Source organism: Coregonus clupeaformis, chromosome 20 (assembly GCF_020615455.1).
Source record: "Coregonus clupeaformis isolate EN_2021a chromosome 20, ASM2061545v1, whole genome shotgun sequence".
Classification (NCBI taxonomy): Eukaryota; Metazoa; Chordata; class Actinopteri; order Salmoniformes; family Salmonidae; genus Coregonus; species Coregonus clupeaformis.
Genome location: NC_059211.1, coordinates 20,982,616 through 20,999,550, shown reverse-complemented (window position 1 = coordinate 20,999,550; position 16,935 = coordinate 20,982,616). Strand labels below are relative to the sequence as shown.

General features: G+C 43.6%; 1 protein-coding gene across 3 annotated transcripts; it reads left to right on the top strand.

The window, feature by feature from the left end:
- The first annotated feature begins 1,267 nt into the window (after positions 1-1,267).
- abhd8b (abhydrolase domain containing 8b) lies at positions 1,268-16,935 on the top strand. Of its 3 annotated transcripts, none has more exons than XM_041840545.2 (5): positions 1,268-1,632; positions 9,231-10,020; positions 10,698-10,868; positions 15,565-15,781; positions 15,885-16,935. In XM_041840545.2, the coding sequence occupies exons 2-5, from the start codon at positions 9,233-9,235 to the stop codon at positions 16,113-16,115; spliced, it is 1,407 nt and encodes a 468-aa protein (XP_041696479.1). In that variant the 5' UTR covers positions 1,268-1,632; positions 9,231-9,232; the 3' UTR covers positions 16,116-16,935. The 3 variants fall into 3 exon arrangements, with proteins under 3 accessions (XP_041696479.1, XP_041696476.1, XP_041696478.1); XM_041840542.2 differs by having other exon boundaries at positions 9,226-10,020; XM_041840544.2 differs by lacking the exon at positions 1,268-1,632 and having other exon boundaries at positions 9,127-10,020.

Genomic DNA, 16,935 nt, shown 5'->3' with positions numbered 1-16,935 from the left:
CATAATACTTTTTGAATAAATTGATGTAAGGCCTATAACATGCAATTGCAGCAAATGTATAAACTTTATTTGAGACCTATGTAGCTGCTTAGTCTGTGATTATTTCTGTGGTAGGCCTATGTGTGAAACATGGCTGAGAATAGGCCGTCACCAGGGCATCATACTTCTGTCTCTGAGTGACTGCTGGTGTATGGAAGTCTGCCTGGTCTCGCCTCTCTGGCATCTGGACCCCTGGTAACTGTTCCTTAGCAACAAACCCAATAGCAACTGCATCAGCAGCAGTTGTCAGCTAGAGGAGGATGACTAGAGAGGAAGATGGGTGGTATTATGATTATGGAAAGATTTAGCATTTTCCCTATACACTTGTTTGGAAACCAATGGGATGTATTGGCTTTATCAGTTACAATTTCAAATATTTTCTAGTGTAAACAGAAACAACTAAACTGTTTTTACTGAAATTGCACTTTTCAGGGACTGTTTATCCATGATTATACAACGGGTGGGTCTAATCCTGAAAGCTGATTGGTTGAAACCGCATTCCAGCCGGTGTCTATTACCTCCAGCTAAATCTATGAGGTTAAAATGCCTATTTACACTGTTCCATCAGACTGCGCAATCCACTTTCTCATCAACCCAGTCAGGACTTTATGAACTTGATCTCCACTATAAAAAGCATTTAGACATTAACTCACATTTCTTTTAGACCAACATTTCGTTTTCAACAGTGGAGATTTGTAGAAACCTTGCTGTCTGTCTCTCCGACATTTGCAACATTGTTTCAATATTCAAATTCGACCTCCTGCTGTCCCATAGTATTGAACGTGTCGGGAGTCGGGGCGAGACAGTGCCAATATATCCAACAAACACCGGCTTCTCGGGCATTATCACTTCAAAAGATTACATTCCCCCTGTATCAGCAGTGTGTCAGCTAGGAGGTGAACAAAGTGGCACACACTGTTCCCAATGTATCATGTATAGGCTGCCATCTCCATGGAGACAGCTGGGCTGGTTACTTCACAACGCAGCGCTGTAGGGAGAATATGACCTTGAAATGGATATTAGTCCTACACTTAATTATATTATTATACTTAATTATATGCGTCTTGCAGGGGTAGATTTTGGTAGAGTTCTGCTCGCAAAGTAAGCTGCATATTCCAATATGTATTAAAGATTTTCTCTTGTTAGTAGCAACAGGGGCTATGTGTGATTGGTCGGCTGGTGGTGGCTGTTGTGTCTAGAGCTGGCTCTCTCGCACGTCAGTCAAGCGGGAGGGGGCAGCTCCATGATACGGATACAGGACGAGGGTATGGAACAGTTGGACAAGCGTGAACTGTGCGCTTTATAGATAAAAACTTGCACATGTAGACAGCTGGCGTGCGCGTCTACTATGCGTCCACAGGCACGTCCAAGATGCAATGGAATTGATAAACGCACCTTTCTTTTAAATTGTAGTAGCCATGTAAACTAGCGGGTGAGAATGTTGAGGTTGAGAACAGTGCTGCAGACTCCAATTAGATTAGTTTATTGGATTGGCTGCAACAGATTATAGAGCTCCTGTTTCGAAGACGCAGTATACGAGAAAGAAGCGTATTATCCAATAATTTTACTCCTGTGGACGTCGACAAAAATAAGGTAAGATTCTTCGTTATTGAGAAATGAGAATGTATGGGTATGAAGCTTGATGTATGATTATGATGGTATGTTGTGTCAACAAATGGCAAAAAGAACACGCACTGGGAAATTGGCAGATCTGCTAAACCAATTGCATAACGAATTCTCAGAATTTAATTAGCCTAAATCAAATACCAAAATGGGGATGTGATATTACATGTGTGTAAAGTGGCATGGCTGATCGAATGTATCTTGTAATCTGGTGAACAAAAGGTGAAAAACATTCTGGCATTCGCTGTATATTTGTCGCATCAGACGCTGGTTCAGTTGCCCATTCAGACCGGCAGTGCGCAGTCTGCGCACGCTCTGTCTGTGGAATGGAGACCTAGAAAATTGAATAGTAAAGACAAGAATTGTTCTTTGCACAGCCATATTGCATGGTATTTCCTGAGATTATATTGTACATTCCTGGTTGAGGTTTTCAAAATAAGCTTGGATGCTAAATATTTAATGTAATTTGTAATAATAATTATATAACATTTTACATTTTAGTCATTTAGCAGACGCTCTTATCCAGAGCGACTTACAGTTAGTGAGTGCATACATTCATACTAACTAGATAAAGAATACATAGTCATTAAAATAATGTTCCAGACTACCTTTAGGGTGTCTTTTGTAGTATTTAATGTCACACCAACTGTGTTTGATTGGTTTTATGACCTACTTTTTAGATGATTTGTATTCAAGACAAAGCTCCTATCCTATGGATTGTTTTGAAGATGTCAACCAGCGATAGGCCAAGTGATGTGTTGCTTTGTATTGATTGGACCCTCCAGCAGACACCAGTCCATTGGAGGACAAGGAACAAATTCTCAGCAGCATTTAGAAATTAGTGTGTTTTTAGTACCAAATAGACTTCTCTCTTGGTTGGTCAACTTGGCCTCTGGTTTAGTACAGAACCTATTGCCTACAGTTCATGAATTTACAGCCTGAACTCCAGATTTCGACACCTTATTTAATGCCAGTCTATCGCACCAAACTACAAGGTGTGGTTAAGAAAGTGGTCAGAAAAAAATGGGACTATGATACCTTACAGGGCTGCTTTGACTCTGCAGGCGGGCTGCTTTGACTCTGCAGGCGGGCTGCTTTGACTCTGCAGGCGGGCTGCTTTGACTCTGCAGGCGGGCTGCTTTGACTCTGCAGGCGGGCTGCTTTGACTCGGCAGGCGGGCTGCTTTGACTCTGCAGGCGGGCTGCTTTGACTCTGCAGACGGGAGTGTGTTCAGAGAGGGAGCAAGCCTTGAGGAGGCCACTGAAGCTATCACTGACTGTATTCATTTCTGTGAGGAGATTATTGTTCCTTCCAAAACTGTAAATGTATTTTCTAACAACAAACCCTGGATCACAAAGGACCAGAAAACAACTTAAAATGAAAAGAAAATAGCATTTACCACTGGCAACAAGGTTGAGGGTAAACTAATTCAATCCAAATTAAAAACGCAGATGAAACAGGCCAAGAGAGTGTACAAGGAGAAGATGGATAGGCTCTTTCAGGAGGATAAAGAGGCTTGGAGGGGTGTGAAAACACTGCCAGGCCTTAATAACACCCAAACTGTCCCCTGCTCCAAAAAAAAAAAAAAGACTATTGACCTGCAGAGAATCTTAACAGTTTTTATTGTAGATTTGACACACATGACTTTGCAATTGAAAGGGAAAAGCTGATCTCTGACCTATCTAACATGTCTCACACTGTTACACAATTGTCGAGCTGCAACCAAAAGATGTGGAAGCTATGTTTTAAAAGGACAAAACAAGGCAAAGCACCTGGGCCAGACAACATCAGTGTTCGCTTACTTTAATGTGTGCCATAAGCAACTGGCAGGTGTTTTCTGTGAGCTCTTCAACCGCTCTCTGGCAGAACATTCCATCCCAATAATATGGAAATCGTCCACCATAAGCCCAGTACCTAAAAAGAGCAACTCCTCCTGCAACAATGACTACTGCCCTGTAGCTTTAACCTTTAGTGGTGAAGAGCTTTGAAAGGCTGATTCTTCCCCAGCTACTAAAGATGGTATGCTCCCACACAGGCATGCTTCTGTTCTGCAAGATGCATGGTATTTCTGTACAGCAAAGTGGCATCCTTGATAACAAGATGTTGACAGATCCAACTTCTGAGGATGCTGCCGCGTTGACGTGCTAGTTGGAACTAGGAAACGTAGAAATGTCCGACTTGCTAAATGGTTGTAGTTATAGACGCTGCCATCTCCATGGAGACAGCTGGGCTGGTTACCATGCATCTTGCAGAACAGAAGCATGCCTGAAGTCACACCTCTCAGAAGGAGAGGGATTATTGTTAGTGTTTGTTGACCCTTAGCAGGCCTGAGACTGTCAACACTCTGAGGCCATAGTGAGTTCTAATCCATCTGATGATGTATGGTCTTTTCTGGGCGCCAATCCCTACGCAGGGATGACTACCCTTTGGTCTGGGCTTATGTAACACTGTCTTAACTACGCCATTGGCAGGAATGCTGTGTAGTGCTACTGCTAGCCCTGCATATATTACTGACCAATTTGGAGCGGTGACAACATTGGCATATCACAGATGGACCAAACTGAGATTTTGGAAGGGGTGACAAGATTAGCATATCACAGATGGATCAAACTGAGATTTTGACCCAAAGGAAATTGTCTGGAGTTGCCAAAAAGTGTACGCTCTTGTTCCTCAGTGGGTAGACAGAAAGTAGACAGTGGGGTAATTTGAATGAGTGTGTACAATAAGAATGTGTGTGGGACTTCAGTGGGATTTTTGCTATTCGTGGCCAGTTTCATGCATGGTATGCTGAGTACATCATAATAACAGCGTTATTGGCCAAGACACTGGGTGGCAGTTTCTCTGAACACTCATTGCTGTAGGCATATTATTCAGATAAGACCACATGAATGATGTCAACATCAGCAAAATGAATTAAATCGGGAACAGATCCACAGCGTAGGAGTATGAGTGATGTCAAATCATTGTTTGCCAAACCACAAAACAGCCCACGGTTGCTGTCTGTGGGATTAATGCAAGAGGTCCCACTCAGGGATTTGTCATTCAGAGTGTTGTGACGAGACACGTCTGAGGGGTTTTCAGGCACCACTGGAATTCGGAATAATTTAGAGCCATAGTATCTTTAACCCCAGTTATTATGAACACTGAGGGAGACTGCTGGGAAAAGGAGGTGTGGTTTAAATACTTTTAGGCAGGAAGACACTGTTTATCTACAGTGCCTTCAGAAAGTATTCACACCCCTTGATTTATTGGAGAAAAAAAAAATAGTGTTACAGCCTAAATTGATTAAATTGAGAGGAAAAAAATGAGTCACTGGTCTGTCTACACATAATACCCCAGGATGTCAAAGTGGAATTATGTTTTTAGAAATGTTTACAAATTAATTACAACTAAAAGCTGAAATGTCTTGAGTTGATGAGTATTCAACCCGTTTGTTATGGCAAGCCTAAATAAATTCAGGAGTACAAATTTGCTTAACAAGTCGGGATTATAAATTGCATGGACTCACTTTGTGTGCAATAATAGTGTGCAACATGATTTTTGAATGACCACCTCATCTCTGTACCCGTCAGTCGAGCAGTGAATTTCAAATACAGATTCAACCACAAAGACCAGGGAGTTTTTCCAATGCCTCGCAAAGAAGGGCACATAGTGGTAGATTGGTAAAAGACATTGAATATCCCTTTGAGCATGGTGAGGTTATTAATTACACTTTGGATGGTGTATCAATACACCCAGTCATTACAAAGATTTCACTATGAGGCACCAATGGTAACTTTGAAACAGTTACAGAATTGAATAGTTGTGGTAGGAGAAAACTGAGGATGGATCAACAACATTGTAGTTACTCCACAATACTAACCTAATTGACAGACTGAAAAGAAGGAAGCCTGTACATAATACAAATATTCCAAAACATGCATCCTGTTTGCAACAAGGCACTAAAGTAATACTGCAAATAATGTGGCAAAGCAATTAACTTTTTGTCCTGAATGCAAAGTGTTTGGGGCAAATCCAATACAACACATTACTGAGTACCACTCTCCCATATTTTCAAGCATAGTGGTGGCTGCATCATGTTATGGGTATGCTTGTAATTGACTGGGGAGTTTTTCAGGATAAAAAAGAAACGGAATGAAGCTTTGCATAGGCAGAATCCTAGAGGGAAACCTGTTTCAGTCTGCTTTCCACCAGACACTGAGAGATAAATTCACCTTTTAGCAGGACAATAACCTAAAACACAAGGCCAAATCTACACTGGAGATGCTTACCAAGATGACATTGAATGTTCCTGAGTGGCCGAGTTACAGTTTTGACTTAAATCTACTAGAACATCTATGGCAAGACCTGGAAATGGTTGTCTAGCAATGATCAACAACCAATTTGACAGAGCTTGAAGAATTTAGAAAATAATAGTGGGCAGATATTGCACAATCCAGGTGTGGAAAGCTCTTAGAGACTTACCCAGAAAGGCTCACAGCTGTAATCGCTGCCAAAGGTGCTTCTACAAAGTATTGACTCAAGGGTGTGAATACTTATGTAAATGAGATATTTCTGTATTTTATTTCAATAAATGTGCAACAATAATAAATAAAAAAAATTGCACTTTGTCATTATGGGGTATTGTGTGTAGATGGTTGAGAGAAAAAAAATCAATTTAATCCATTTTGAATTCAGGCTGTAACACAACAAAATGTGGAATAAGTCAAGGGGTATGAATACTTTCTGAAGGCCCTGTATATTCTACCTCAAATTAGACCTGGCATGACTACTTATTAACAGTAAGGTGTATGGTCTGTGGTAGACATGATAGATGACAAATAAGCTATTATATATGTACTCAATTCAAATCAAATCAAATTTTATTGGTCACATACACATGTTTAGCAGATGTTATTGCGGTTGTAGCGAAATGCTTGTGTTTCTAGCTCCAACAGTGCAGTAATATCTAACAAGTAATATCTAACAATTTCCCAACATATACCCAATACACACAAATCTAGGTAAGGAATGAATTAAGAATATGTACATATATGGACGATCGATGTCAGAGCGGCATGGACTAAGATACAGTAGAACAACATTTACGTCTTAAACACAGTACAGGTCTTTACGTTCTGGCCTTACGGGATGCCCCCTTTCTGAACCTACACTGAGAGGAAACGGAGGGCAACACCACAGTAGTCAAGGCCAGGGACACGTTTGCTATCAAGGCAAACCTTGTCCCGGATTTAGGATGTTCAAACCTGATGTGTCAGACGTCAAGGCCTACAGATATCACAAAACACACAGCACTGCAGAACACTGGGAAGAGAGGGTAAAGGAGAGGGTAAAGGAGAGGGTAAAAGAGAGGGTAAAAGAGAGGAGAGGAATGATGTGTGAAAGTGTTACTATAATCCTCCTTATCCAATCACAGTGACCAGTAGGGCTGAGGTTGAACAGTCTGCATTTGCACAAAGAGCATACCCACTGGGCATAGATGTCAAGTTTTGATTTACATGTCGTTGAGTTGTCAACTAACATCAATTCAACTTGAGCTCAACAAAAAATGTCACCAAGTCATTGGATTTAGGTTAAAAACGACTAATTGCCCTTATGTTGATGACTTTTTTGCAAATCCAATCAGTTTTCCACGTTGATTCAACGTCATCACATTGGTTTTCTTGGGGTTGAAATGACGTAGAAACAACGTTGATTCAACCAGTTTTTGCCCAGTGGGTAGCTAGGTCCAACATCAAGCCTCAAATGAAAAGACATCACCAGCATATTATATTCTACTCTATTCTACTCTACTCTATTCTACTCTGTTCTATTCTACTCTACTCTATTCTACTCTGCTCTATTCTACTCTGTTCTATTCTACTCTACTCTATTCTACTCTGTTCTATTCTACTCTACTCTATTCTACTCTGTTCTATTCTACTCTACTCTATTCTACCCTATTATATTCTACTCTATTCTACTCCACTCTATTCTACTCTGTTCTACTCCACTCTATTCTACTCTGTTCCATTCTACTCTGTTCTATTATATTATATTCTACTCGATTCTATTATATTCTACTCTATTTTATTTCTAGGAAGGACATTTATTTATAGGAAGGACACAGAGAAACAGATTGCAGTGTGTGTGGAGTGGAGGGAGAGAAAAAAAGAGAGGTATAATCCCTCTTTCCCGGGAAAGAGAGGAGAGGAGAGCAGCAGGCAGACTAATACTACAGGAAACAGACCCAGACTCTCTCTGCTGTTGCCAGTCTGATAAACAACAATACATTAGGGAATCAGTGAGAGGACAACGTGTGAATAAATATGTCAGTAGTTGTAACGATGTGGTTTGGTTTGATTGTTTTGTCAGGAACATTTTGTCAGTAGGTTGTGACAATGTTTAAAACGTTGACGCTCCTCCCTCGAGAGTAGCACAATAAAACCTTCAATTAAATGAATCTTCACCTCAAACACACTTGACATTCAAGTCATTTGATTTGAAAGAAATGGATCTTAAAGAAGAGCCACACCCCAATCCCCTTACAGAGGCTGTTCTGAGCCAGATTATGTGTGCGTGATGTGCGTGTGTGAATGCATGTAATCTTCGCTTCATTCAGAGTAGTCCCACTCCCCAAAAAAACTTTTCCATAATCAGATTGTAACAGCCCGAAAATGATTCTGGAAGACACCGAGTGGACCCATTGTCACACTGTAACCGTCTTTAACTCAGCCATGGGCTATTACTGTCATTTTCTATGAATACCCATAAGGCCTTGCTAGAGGAAGATGCTTTTCTATGAATACCCATAAGGCCTTGCTAGAGGAAGAGGCTTTTCTATGAATACCCATAAGGCCTTGCTAGAGGAAGAGGCTTTTCTATTAATACCCATAAGGCCTTGCTAGAGGAAGAGGCTTTTCTATGAATACCCATAAGGCCTTGCTAGAGGAAGAGGCTTTTCTATGAATACCCATAAGGCCTTGCTGGAGGAAGAGGCTTTTCTATTAATACCCATAAGGCCTTGCTAGAGGAAGAGTATTTTCTATGAATACCCATAAGGCCTTGCTAGAGGAAGAGGCTGCATATAAGAGCCTATTAATAAGCCACGTCTGAAGGAATGTTGCCAAGCTTTAACTAGTCACCGACGTGTCTAAGGAGTCACTCTTCCATCGCTGAGATATTGTGTGCTCATTATTCTGTGGCACTATGACTAACCTTACCTCTGTAGCTCAATTGGTTGAGCATGGCGCTTGTAACGCCAGGGTAGTGGGTTCGATCGCCGGGACCACCCATACGTAAAAATGTATGCACGCATGACTGTAAGTCGCTTTGGATAAAAGCGTCTGCTAAATGGCATATTATTATTATTATTATTATATTTAGAATAGGGATCGTCCTACTAGCGTGTGTTTGTGTGTGCGTGCTGTGAGTGGGTTTGTGAGCATATGTTGTGTGTGTAGTAAAACAGCAGACTGTGTAGGGTCAGACATTATTACCCTCATGAGTCATATGCAATAGATGTTTTTGTCTGTGTGTGTCTGTGTGTGTGTGTGTGTTGGTGTGTGTGTGTTTCCCTACAAGGGCAGCCATGTTGACCACCTTAATGGACGGCCTCCTCTGCTGCCTGACAGGGAAGTCGGCCAACGTCGTGGTTCCCATAGAAACCTCGGAACCCGCCGACGGCTACGAGTTCGTGGAGGTCAAACCGGGTCGTGTCCTGAGGGTACGACACATCATCCCAGAGCGGGAGGTGGTGGATGAGCCCAGCGGGCCGGGGGGAAGCGTCCACTGTAAGAGAAAGATCACAGTGTACCGTAACGGACAGCTACTGATAGAGAACCTGGGGGACGCGGTGAGACAGGAGCTGTTACATGCCCAGAACGGAGAAACAGAACGCAACTGTACCGTGGAGGTGGAGCTCGCGGATCCACCTTCCAATCCAACTCCCACCCCTGACTCCAAAGTGGACAAGACAGGGTCAGTGGTTGGAACAGGGGGAGCGGCGACATCTCCAGCCCCGACCCTCGGATCAGCCCCAGATCCGACCCAGCAGCCCCAGAAGCGGCGGCGGAAGCCCAAACGCACAGTGGTGATTGACAGCGAGAGGAAGATCACGTCGTGTAAGGGGACACATGCGGACGTGGCACTGTTCTTCGTGCACGGCGTGGGCGGTTCCCTCGACATCTGGGGCAGCCAGCTGGACTTCTTCTCCCGTCTGGGCTATGAGGTCATCGCGCCCGACCTGGCGGGTCACGGGGCGAGCTCGGCGCCTCAGATCGCGGCAGCGTACACTTTCTACGCCCTGGCTGAGGACATGAGGGCCATCTTTAAGAGATACGCACGGAAGAGGAATATCCTCATTGGACACTCCTACGGGTGAGAAGACGGAAGTGTGTTAGCTACAGACACTACATAATGAACATGACATAATGAACACGACATAATGAACACGACATAATGAACACTACATAATGAACATTACATAATGAACACGACATAATGAACACGACATAATGAACACGACATAATGAACATGACATAATGAACACGACATAATGAACACGACATAATGAACACGACATAATGAACACGACATAATGAACACTACATAATGAACATTACATAATGAACACGACATAATGAACACGACATAATGAACACGACATAATGAACACTACATAATGAACATTACATAATGAACACGACATAATGAACACGACATAATGAACACTACATAATGAACAAAACAAAGTATACATATAACAAAAATGGTAGGACCAACAGCAATAATAATAGTAGTAGTGGAAATGGGATTACCATTAACAGCAACTATCTCTCTCTTTCTGTCTCTCTGTCTCTCTGTCTCTCTCTTTCTGTCTCTCTGTCTCTCTGTCTCTCTCTTTCTGTCTGTCTGTCTCTCTCTCTCTGTTTCTCTCTCTTTGTCTCTCCCCCTTTCTGTCTCTCCCCCTTTCTGTCTCTCCCCCTTTCTGTCTCTCCCCCTTTCTGTCTGTCTGTCTGTCTGTCTGTCTGTCTGTCTGTCTGTCTGTCTGCAGTGTGTCGTTCTGTACGTTTCTGGCCCATGAGTACCCAGACCAGGTCCACAAGGTAGTGATGATTAACGGAGGAGGTCCCACAGCGCTGGAGCCCAGCCTCTGTTCCATCTTTAACCTGCCCACCTGTGTCCTGCACTGTCTCTCCCCCTGCCTCGCATGGAGCTTCCTCAAGTAAGAAACAGTGTGTGAGCCTTCCCTCCCAGCCAGTGGGGGTCAGTGCCGTTTCATTTTACAGCATATTGGATGACTGTCATTCATATTCCATTCACCCGGCTCAATGCTACATGGTACGTTTCGCTGTATACCCATCATGAGGTTGCTACAACCTAGCCTACAAATAAAAGTTTATAACGTAGGTGCACAGTTCGAGAGATAAATTGGGGTAATTAAGGTGACAGACAGTGGCACATTCAATACTGCCCTGCACACTTTTGCCTGCATCTAGCTGATCTGGGGTATAATCATTAGTCCAAACAGTTGCAAAACGATTTGTTTTTCAGTTAGGTCCCTCCCCGTTCCGTTTGCTTCCATTTAAGAAACGTTTTGCAACAGAATTGGCGGAATGAATACACCCCTGATCACCCGCACACACAGTTCACGTTCATAGCAGCCACATACAGCAACATCACATCTACGCGCTCTCCTCCTCTCACCTTTTCCCTTCGCTTGTGGACTTCAGTGCACAACACATCAGCTGTCTGTGATCAGGAGCAAAAACCTCTCCAAGCCAAACCGTCATACCATAACCGCTAAACCAGGGCTGCCAACTTTTGAAGAAATTTTGGAGTGAGATTTGCTATGTGAATTTCATTGCCTCCTGGCACAACCCCTAGACGGAGGTCTGGGGTCCTCCTCCAGGAAAACGCTTGTTTTAAAGCTCATTTCCTTATATTTTATGTATTTTGACATGGCTTAGGCCTATAACCAGGGTGGAAAATAATATTTCTCTCTTTATGTTTCCCAGGTGCTGGATGTTTAAAAATGTTGTTGTTATAACAGTTCATTTCTCAAAATCACCCAACCTTCAAGAAAAATCGAATAGATCAATATGCAGATGGTTTATGACTACTGATCTTGTGATCAAAATGTGATGCGTTTATGAGTTGGGAGTCCCCCTACCATCTCTGCCTAGCATGTGCACAAACTAAAATGTCAAAAATTAAATTTGTGGCCGGGAGCATTTAACATCCAATGCTTATTTGTATGACTTATTCAAAACTGTCCATGAATAGCTGTAAAAATATATAGCCTCATATAATTCATTATCAAAGACACAAGTAGGCATATCAGATTTCAAATATGTGATTACACTGGCAACATTGGGAAGTAGTGGAATAATACAATACGTCTGGTGAATACCAGTAGTGTTGTTGCTGACAAGCACACATTAATTAACCAATATTTTAGCCCTTGTTAAGAATTGTAATTCCACTGATCAGACTAAATAAAGTAAATAGATATTAAAATCTCCTGAAGACTAGATGACATAAATCTGCCCCTACACCCTAACCATTTAAAAATATATATTTATTGTCCCTCCTCTAGAATCAAACACTTTTGGGTTCACAATCTGTTTGGCAAAATAATTGTCATAGTTACAAGTCAGGTCACCCTACCACACTTCCCTGCTAAAACATCCTGTAGGTCTGTCTGCTGCCTTTTCATTGTCACAGCCTAATGCCAATCACCAAACGAGAGGACTAATGCAAGTGTATATTAAATCGACTTACTACATGCTATCAAATGGCTGCATTCTGCAATAGGGACGGGAGTAACAGCAACCTAATTTAGTTTATAACATTGTACATAAAACAGCGCTACCGTGCTGCTCTTTTTAATGTTTTATAAACTCAGCGGAGAACGTTCTCTCTCCATTCAGCTCCACTTTACTCTCGAGGGGTGTTTCTTTCAAATGCGCATCCAATCCACTTGATTCCTTACATAACTAGACCAATCATATGTGCCGCGGTTCACAGTGCTGTGACAAGACAGGACAATGAAGCAGGTTCCGCTCATGATGTTACATTGCAGGCTCAGACGCTCCGATTTCAAAACGACTTGGAGGCAGCACAGTTGAAAAGTTAATGCACTGACAATAAAAGCAGTACTTTTCAATGAGGGAGATACACTCATACACAAAAGTATGTCGACACCCCTTCAAATGTGTGGTTTCAGCTATTTCAGCCACACCTGTTGCTGACAGGTGTATAAAATCGAGCACACAGCCATGCAATCTCCATAGGCTAACATTGGCTGTAGAATGGCCTTACTGAAGAGCTCATAGACTTTCAACGTGGCACTGTCACCAACAAGTCAGTTCATCACATTTCTGCCCTGCCAGAGCTGCCCCGGTCTACCTGCTAGAGCTGCCCCGGTCTACTGTAAGTGCTGTTATTGTGAAGTGGAAACTTCTAGGAGCAACAACAGCTCCGCTGCGAAGTGGTAGGCCACACAAACTCACAGAACGGGACCGCGTAAAAATCATCTGTCCTCGGTTGCAACACTCACTACCGAGTTCCAAACTGCCTCTGGAAGCAACGTCGGCACAAGAACTGTTTCAATGGCCGAGCAGCTGCACACAAGCCTAAGATCACCATGTGCAATGCAAAGCGTCGGCTGGAGTTGTGTAAAGATCGCCGCCATTGGACTCTGAAACAGTGGAAACGCGTTCTCTGGAGTGATAAATCACGCTTCACCATCTGGTAGTCTGACGGACGACTCTGGGTTTGGCGGATGTCAGGAGAACGTTACCTGCCCGAATGCATAGTGGCAACTGTAAAGTTTGGTGGAGGAGGAATAATGGTTTGGGGCTGGTTTTCATGGTTCGGGCTAGGCCCCTTAGTTGAAGGGAAATCTTAATGCTACAGCATACAATTACATTATAGACAATTCTGTGCTTCCAACTTTGTGGCAACAGCTTGGGGAAGGCCCTTTCCTGTTTCAGCATGACAATGCCCCCGTGCACAAAGCGAGGTCCATACAGAAATGGTTTGTTGAGATCGGCGTGGAAGAACTTGGCTGGCCTGCACAGAGCCCTGACCTCAACCCCATCGAACACCTTTGGGATGAATTGGAACGCCGACTTCGAGCCAGGCCTAATCGCCCAACATCAGTGCCCGACCTCACTAATGCTCTTGTGGCTGAATTGAAGCATGTTAGCTAGTGGAAAGCCTTCCCAGAAGAGTGGAGGCTGTTGTAGCAGCAAAGGGTGGACCAACTCTATATTAATGCCCATGATTTTCTAATGAGATGTCCATATACTTCTGGTCATGTAGTATATAAGAGGTGTGGCATGTGAAGAGGGTCAAATGCGTGTGTCTTATGGCCAATGCGTGAGAGTTGGCTACACACAGCCTACATCGTTGTCACAATGTTAACGTTATAGTTAACAAACTAGAACTAACGCGTTAGTAAACCCACAATCTAATCTATGTGTACAGTCACTCAGTACAGTGTACAGCAAGCAGTTACCCCGGCGGGCCTCTGGTGGCAATACTTTTATAAAACCGAAAGCTTACCTTGACTTGGAAGAGTTGCAGTGTTGGATAGCCTTAGCCAGCTAGCTAACATAAATAGCATTCCTCTCTGTTTGAGTCAGGTTGTTGAGTAGGCTAAATTAGCTGCATTAGCTAAGTAAGTGAAAGGTAAACTCTGAAGAAGAAAAAATACAAAAACTCTCTCTCTCTCCCTCAAACTTAATTTGTTCAAAACTGTTCAACTATTGTCTTTCGCAGCGCTAGCTAGCTGTAGCTTATGCTTTCAGTACCAGATTCATTCTCTGATCCTTTGATTGGGTGGACAACATGTCAGTTCATACTGCAAGAGCTCTGATAGGTTGGAGGATGTCCTCCGGAAGTTGTCATAATTACTGTGTAAGTCTATGGAAGGGGGTGAGAGCCGTGGTTTTGTATTGAAGTCAATGTAGGACGGAAAATATCTGTGTTCCGGCTACATCATGGTGCTACCCTATAGAGTGTTGTTGAGGCTACTGTAGACCATTGCAAAACAGTGTTAATCAGTTATTTGGTGACATATATTTTGTATAGTTTTATCTAAAAAGGATAACTTTTGTTAATGTTTCACAAAAACAAAAAAGGAAATGTCCTGAGTAGGATGGTGCTCCCCTTCCTCCTCTGAGGAGCCTCTGCCCAGGCCTACTTCAATACAGTCAAACTTCTGTATAAAGAGCTTTCAGCCTATGTTGTTCAAGTATGATATCTTACGCTCCTCCACTCTCTCTCTCTCTCCTCAAGTATGATATATTACTCTCCTCCACTCTCTCTCTCCTCAAGTATGATAACTTACGCTCCTCCACTCTCTCTCTCTCCTCAAGTATGATATCTTACGCTCCTCCACTCACTCTCTCTCCTCAAGAATGATATCTTATACTCCTCCACTCACTCTCTCTCAAGTATGATATCTTACGCTCCTCCACTCACTCTTTCTCCTCAAGAATGATATCTTATACTCCTCCACTCACTCACTCTCAAGTATGATGTCTTACGCTCCTCCACTCACTCTCTCTCCTCAAGTATGATATCTTACGCTCCTCCACTCTCTCTGTCCTCAAGTATGATATCTTACGCTCCTCCACTCACTCTCTCTCCTCAAGTATGATATCTTACGCTCCTCCACTATCTCTCTGTCCTCAAGTATGATATATTACGCTCCTCCACTCTCTCTCTCTCTCTCCTCAAGTATGAATTCTTACGCTCCTCCACTCTCTCTCTCTCCTCAAGTATGATATCTTACGCTCCTCCACTCTCTCTCCTCAAGTATGATATCTTATGCTCCTCCACTCTCTCTCACTCCTCAAGTATGATATCTTACGCTCCTCCACTCTCTCTCTCTCCTCTGCCTCCCTCAGGGCTGGGTTTGCCCGTCAGGGTGCGAAGGAGAAGCAGCTGTTGAAAGACAACAATGCTTTCAACGTGTCTTCCTTCGTGCTGCGTGCCATGATGAGTGGCCAGTACTGGCCTGAAGGCGACGAGGTGTACCACGCAGAGATCACAGTGCCCATCCTGCTGGTGCACGGCATGTACGACAAGTTTGTGCCCGTGGAGGAGGATCAACGAATGGCAGAGGTGAGAGGAAAACCTTAACGCTAACCCTAACTTTAAACCTAACTCTAAGCCTAGGTTTAAACATAAAACCTGAACCTAATCTAACCTCCCTGCCTCCACTCAGATCCTGTTGCTGGCCTTCCTGAAGATAATCAATGAGGGCAGTCACATGGTGATGATGGAGTGTCCCGAGAGCGTCAACACCCTCCTACACGAGTTCTTCCTCTGGGAGCCTGACTCCCCGCCCAAATCCAAACCCCGCCCCGAAATCGCCGCCAAGAGACCCGAAACCGCCAAGATCCCCACCGCATCCAACGGGGGAGCAACACCAGAAAGCAAAGCCAAGACCAAGTAACCCAGAGGGGGATGGATGTGTGTTATTGACTCCAGTCAAAGCTGACACAGCCAGTGGTGTGACTGTCGACCATGGCTGGTTGTGCTAGGCATGTCTCCTCAGGTGCAGGGAGCTGGTTTGAACTGGTTCTGAGCTGGTTTGAACCGGTTCTGAGTTGGTTTGAGGTGGGATTTGAGGAGGTGGAACACAGCACACAGGGTCAGACGGGACCATATTGGGTCTGAGCCACTGCGCCACAACAGAGAGGAAGGACAGGAGGGCTGGCAGGTATGGATGGACAGAGGGACGTAAATGAGGACAACAGGACCAGGAACTATTGTATTGTTCCTGGTCCTGTTCTGATTGAGTGACTGGTCCCTGACTGGGGCTGGAGACAGCTCTGAAGAGGTGCTGAGTTGGGGAGGATGGTCATGGTCAATCCGGTAATGGTATTGGTTTTGTGTGTTGCCGCTGTGTGGTACCAGGACCCAGGTGTAGACTCTCTCCCCTGCGATGGCTTGTCAGTTGCCCAACCAGTGGGAATGTCAGAACATGGGTGGATCAGAGAGCGAAAAATAATGTATTGGAAGGGATCAACTGACACAGGAAAATAACTAGCCAAGAAGACTGCTTGTTAGGCCCAGATTCAGTCAGTTCCAGGGCTAACCCGCGATAACTGACAACTGCTGCGTAGCTGTTTCATTGTCTTTGTTTAGGCGATGTCAGAGGTGTAGCTGCGTTGGAGCTGTCAAATCTGTGAGCGGCTGCTCTTGTCGTCATTGTCACAAAACCACACACATTCTTAAATCCCACCCACATTAGATGTTCAGAAATAATGAGG

What these genes read in the sequence shown, in the direction of transcription:
- abhd8b (XM_041840545.2), top strand. Translation starts at nt 9,233, where the DNA reads ATGTTGACCACCTTAATGGACGGCCTCCTCTGCTGCCTGACAGGGAAG. An exon ending in CTCATTGGACACTCCTACGG is followed by an intron (nt 10,021 to 10,697) that starts GTGAGAAGACGG and finishes GTCTGTCTGCAG; the next exon opens with TGTGTCGTTCTGTACGTTTC. An exon ending in AGGATCAACGAATGGCAGAG is followed by an intron (nt 15,782 to 15,884) that starts GTGAGAGGAAAA and finishes GCCTCCACTCAG; the next exon opens with ATCCTGTTGCTGGCCTTCCT.